General features: G+C 49.2%; 1 protein-coding gene across 1 annotated transcript in view; it reads left to right on the top strand.

The window, feature by feature from the left end:
• Positions 1 to 5,000, top strand: part of EMWEY_00013900 (hypothetical protein, conserved) — a gene marked incomplete at both ends in the record, with an annotated part of 6,927 nt that overhangs the window by 385 nt on the left and 1,542 nt on the right. Inside the window, 6 exons of the mRNA XM_013477218.1 lie at positions 1 to 2,096; positions 2,241 to 2,358; positions 2,463 to 2,561; positions 3,791 to 3,831; positions 4,565 to 4,659; positions 4,829 to 4,959. The exon at positions 1 to 2,096 is cut by the window's left edge and continues 385 nt beyond it. Of these exons, the coding sequence (XP_013332672.1) occupies positions 1 to 2,096; positions 2,241 to 2,358; positions 2,463 to 2,561; positions 3,791 to 3,831; positions 4,565 to 4,659; positions 4,829 to 4,959 (2,580 nt within the window). The remainder of the gene's footprint in view (positions 2,097 to 2,240; positions 2,359 to 2,462; positions 2,562 to 3,790; positions 3,832 to 4,564; positions 4,660 to 4,828; positions 4,960 to 5,000) is intronic.

Below are 5,000 nucleotides of genomic sequence, written 5' to 3'. Positions count from 1 at the left end.
CTGCTGCTGTCTTGCGTGTTGCCGTTATGGCGCTGCTTCGTTTCTTCGGAAGCAACCGCAGCAGCAACAGCAGCAATAGCAGCAGCAGCAGCAGCAGCAACAGCAGCAGCAGCAGCAGCATGCACTCTGAGTTGTGGAAGACTGTATCATTCGCACTGGAGCAGGAGGCAAGACAGGCAGCGGCAGCATGCATCAGCAGCAGCAGCAGAAGCAGCAACAGCAGCAGCAGCAGCAGCAGCAGCAGCAGCAGCAGCGTCCTTTCGTTGTTTCCTTCGGCTGATTTGAATTCTCTTCACAGCACACCGCAGGAGACACAAACAGCAGCAGCAGCAGCAGCAGCAGCAACAGCAGCAGCAGAAACAACAGCAGCAGCACCTGCAGCAACGGATGTTGCTGCTGCAATTGCTGCTGATACAGCAGCAGCAACAGAAGCAGAAGCAGCAGCAGCAGCAGATGATGATGATGAGGACGTATACAGAAGGCGCGTGCTGCTGCTGAAGAAATCCCTGCAGCAGCACATATGCCTAGAGACAGATGCAGCAGCAGCAGCAGCAGCAGGTTTGCTGCTGCCGCTGCTGCCTAGTTGGTGGCTGCCTTCCATAGGTCACCTCTGTGTACAGCCATTAACAAGTGTATTCAAGCTCCTTCCTAGCAGCAGCAGCAGCAGGAGCAGCAACAGCAGCAGCAACAGACGCAGCAGCAGCTGCAGGGGAGGAGGACGGAAGGATTCGCTCATTCGCTGCAGCAAAACAAGGAGGCAGCACTTCGTCCCCGTGCCACACTCTGCAGGAACAACAGCAGCAACAGCAGCAACAGCAGCAGCAACAGCAGCAGCAGCACCGGCAACAGGAAGCAGGGATAGAGTGGTTAGACAGCTGATGTTATCAGAAGCAGCAGCAGCAGCAGCAAAGTCCTCAGTAAGCAACGAGAATCTGCTGCGGCTGCTGCAGGCACTGCAACGATACAATCCACAGCAGCAACAGCAGCAACAGCAGCAACAGCAAAAGCAGCAGAAGCAGCAGCAGCGCAACTCAGCAGCGGACGAAGACGTTGCATCGAAGGATTGCGAAGCAGCAGCAGCAGAAGCAGCAGCCGAGGCAGCAGCAGAAGCAGCAGAAGTAGCAGCAGCAGCAGAGAGTCCCTCCTTGTCCTCACCGTCTACAGCAGCAGCAGCAGCAGAAGCAGCAGCAGCAGCAGCAGATGGCAAATCACCAAGTGTATGCACAGTTCGTAAAAGTTTGCTGCATGCATTGATGTGGCGATCTCCTTCTTTTTCTCTTAAGGAAGCAGCAAGTTTATCTTTTGCTGCTGCTGCAGCAGCAGCAGCAGCAGCACCAACAGCAGCAACAGCAGCAGCCGCAGCAGCAGCACCAACTGTCTCCGTTTGTGTCTCTCATCATCTTACTAGAAGAATTGTTTACTTCTGCTTCCCTCAAGCTGCTGCACTAGCGCAGCAAATTGCTGCTGCTGCTGCTGCAGCAGCAGCAGCAGAAGCAGCAAAGGAAGGTGTTGATCCTACAGCAATTGCTGCTCTTGCTGCAGCTCAAGGCGGACTAGGTGCAGCAACGGATGCAGCAGCAGCAGCAACAGCAGCAACAGCAGCAGCAGCAGCAACAGCAGCAACAGCAGCAGCAGCAAGAGCAGCACGAGCTGCTGACAGAGCAGCATTTGCTGTTGGAGCAACAGTAGAGTTATTAGGAGATGAATCTTCTGCTGCTGCTGCGATTGCTGCAGCAGCAAAAGAAGCTGCAGCTGGTGATACAGGGCAGCAACTGCTGCAGTTGCTGCTGCTGCTGCATGCGCTGCTGCAGCTAGAGGCACGCCTTGATGTATATACGCAGAGGCTAATAGATCTAATTGCTGTTGTTGTTTCTTCTGCTGCAGCAGTAAGAGCTTCTCCTGCAGCAGCTGCAGCAGCTGCAGCAACAGGAACAACACCACCAACAACAACAGCAGCAGCACCAGCAGCAGCAGCAGCAGCAGCAACAAGTGTACTCGATTTGCTGCCTGATTATGTATTTACGTCCTTAGTTCAATCCTTAGGGAAGCAGCAAGCAAAGGCAGCAGATAATAAACTGCAGCAAGACTTGCTAGAGGTAAGTATTGCTGCTGCTGCTGCTGCTGCTGTTGCTGCTGCTGTTGCTGCTGTTGCTGCTGTTGCTGCACCTGTTCCTGCTGGTGTCGTCCTATCTGCTTAATTAGAACCTTTTGCTGCTTTGTGTGTGCTGCTGCTGCTGCAGTGTCTGTGCAACTCGGCCATGTATCGATGCGGCAACAGCAGCAGCAGCAGCAACAGCAACAACAACAGCAGCAGCAGCAGCAACAGCAGCAGCGGCAATTTGTCTCACTTTGCATGCGGTCAGCTGCTGCTAGGCTTCTTTCGTCTGCGTCATGTAAACCCTTTGCTGCTGCATGCATTTAGCAGCAAATTTACACGTGCTGCTTCTCGGCTGTATGCGCAGCTACATCAGCAGCAGCAGCAGCAGCTGCACCAGCTGCAGCAGCAGCCGCAGCAACTCTCCTCCCTGCAGAATGCGCTGCTGCAGTCCCTTACTCTATCCGTAAGACCACGAGGCAACTACACATGCTACCCCTGCTGCTGCTGCTGCTGCTGCTACTGCTGCTGCTACTGCTGCTACTGCTGTTGCTGCTGCTGCTGCTGCTGCTGCTGCTGTTGCTGCATGCATGCATTCGTATGTGCGTCTCTCTGTGGTATACAGACAACTGTGATGGGTCGTATGGGCTACTTACACCTACCGTTGCTGCAGCTAGCCACAAAGGTAAGCAGCAGCAGCAGCAGCAACAGCAGCAACAGCAACAGCAGCAGCAGCAGCAAACAGCAACGCATGAGACAGACAGACACGCATTCAAGTTCCTGTAGTCATTGGCTAGCTAGCTAGCTAGCTAGCAGTTCTGTATTGTGTATATATATTTGTTTTTCCTTGTCCTGCTTGTGCTGCTGCTGTCGCTGCTGCTGTTGCTGCTGCTGCATGCATGCATGCATGCATGCAGATAAATATATATTATCCAGCAGCAGCAACAAAAGTTTGTTTATGCCAATTATTATTAATTTATGCACAATTTTATAAACAGCAAGAAGGAGATCAACAATTAAAAACATTTATGCGTAGGCTCCTGCTGCTGCTGCTGCTGCTGCTGTTGCTGCTGCTGCTGCTGCTGCTGTTGCTGGTGGTGCTCGTTGTGGTTATGGGTTTGATGATGCTGCTGTTGCTGTTGCTGCTGTTGCTGCTGTTGCTGCTGTACTACCCTTGCTGCTACCGCTATAGCTAAAGCTGCTGGTGTTGCTGTTGCTGCTGTTGTTGCTGCTGCTGCTGCAGGTTGGGCAGTTCCTCGTGTGCTGCTGCTGCTGCGTCAGTTACCAGAGGAATTAACAGGGCAGCAAGCAGCAAATGTTTTGTTTTGTTTAGCACAAATGCAGATAAGAGATATAAATATTATTTCTTTTCTTCTTAATATATTAACAGGACAAGAGAGCAGCAGCAGCAGCAGCAGCAGCAGCAGCAGCAGCAGTAAGGAAGAGCAGCAGCAGCAGCAACAGCAGCAGCAAGAAGGGTCAGGAGGACAGTCATGGATTATGCAGACACAGGGACAAGGACTTAATACACTCTTCCGTATACAAACCCTAAACCCTAAACCCTAAACCCTAAATTAGTCACGACGCCCAGTCTTGGCAACTTTCTCTTGCAGCAGCAGCAGCAGCAGTAGCAGCAATAGCAGCAGCAGCAGCAGCTCATCTTAGGGTTTAGGGTTTGCTGTTTGTGCCTTGCAGATGATCGTAATCCTGCACCATCTCCTTTCTGCTATCCAGCAGTAAGTTTAGGGTTTAGGGTTTAGGGTTTAGGGTTTAGGGTTTAGGGTTTCTTGTATATAAAAATATGAATAGATCCTCCTCTTAATCCCCTCAATCTCTGTCTCTTTCCTTATATATAACAACTAACTAAATTTATTTATTTATTTATTTATTTATTTATTTATTTATTTATTTATTTATTTATTAATTTATAGGTCCCTCCTTGTCCTTATAATAATAAGAAGAATATATTAATAATAAATAAATTAGATAATAACTAACTAGCTAACTAACTAACTATATAAATATATTTACTAATTATATATTTATATATATATATATTTATTTATTTATTTATTTATTTATGTATAGGTCCCTCCTTGTCCTTATAATAAGAAGAAGAATATATTAATAATAAATAAATTAGATAATCAGCAATTAATTAATTTAATTTCTTCTATTGATTTCTTATCTTATTGGACACCTACATCTATACATTTAGTCTATCAGGTACTCTTGCTGCTGCTGCTGCTGCTGCTGCTGTTGCTGCTGTTGCTGCTACTGCTGCTGCTGATGATGGTGCTGCTGCTGTTGATGGTGCTGCTGCTTCTGGTGGGGGTGGAGGGATTGTTGTTGTTGTGCTGCTGTTGTTGCTGTTATTCGTACTGTTGTTGCTATTCTATACCTGCTGCTGCTATATATATTGCTGCTGCTGCTGTTGCTGCTGCTGCTGCTGCTGCTGCTGCTGCTCAGGTGTGGGAGTTGCTGCAGGGGAATTTGCATGATATGCGCGCTCTGCAAATATTGGCGGTGGCGATGGCATTCAGAGATTGGCACTTTAGGGATTGGTTAGCTGCTGCTGCTGCTGCTGCTGCTGCTGTTGTTGTTGCTGCTGCTGTTGCTGCTGCTCTTGGTGGTGGTGCTGCTGTTGTTGCTTCTGCTGCTTATACTGTATAGCAAGAAAAAAGGCTAGGGTTTAGGGTTTAGGGTTTAGGGTTTATTGTTATTGTTGTACAGGGAGATGCCATTAGACAGTGGGGACTCTGGTGCAGCAGCAGCAGCAACAACAGCAGCAACAGCAGCAACAGCAGCAGCAGGAACAGCAGCAGATAAGAACCTTCCTGCCTCGTCCACAGCAAAAGGAAGAGGTGTGCCTACAGGAGTACGTGGGGATGCATCGTCTGCTGCT

The sequence above is a fragment of the Eimeria maxima genome, genomic scaffold (genome assembly GCF_000499605.1).
Source record: "Eimeria maxima Weybridge genomic scaffold, Emw_scaff104, whole genome shotgun sequence".
Lineage (NCBI taxonomy): Eukaryota > Apicomplexa > Conoidasida > Eucoccidiorida > Eimeriidae > Eimeria > Eimeria maxima.
The sequence above is the reverse complement of the archived record's forward strand: the minus strand, read 5'-3'. Positions and strand labels throughout refer to the sequence as shown.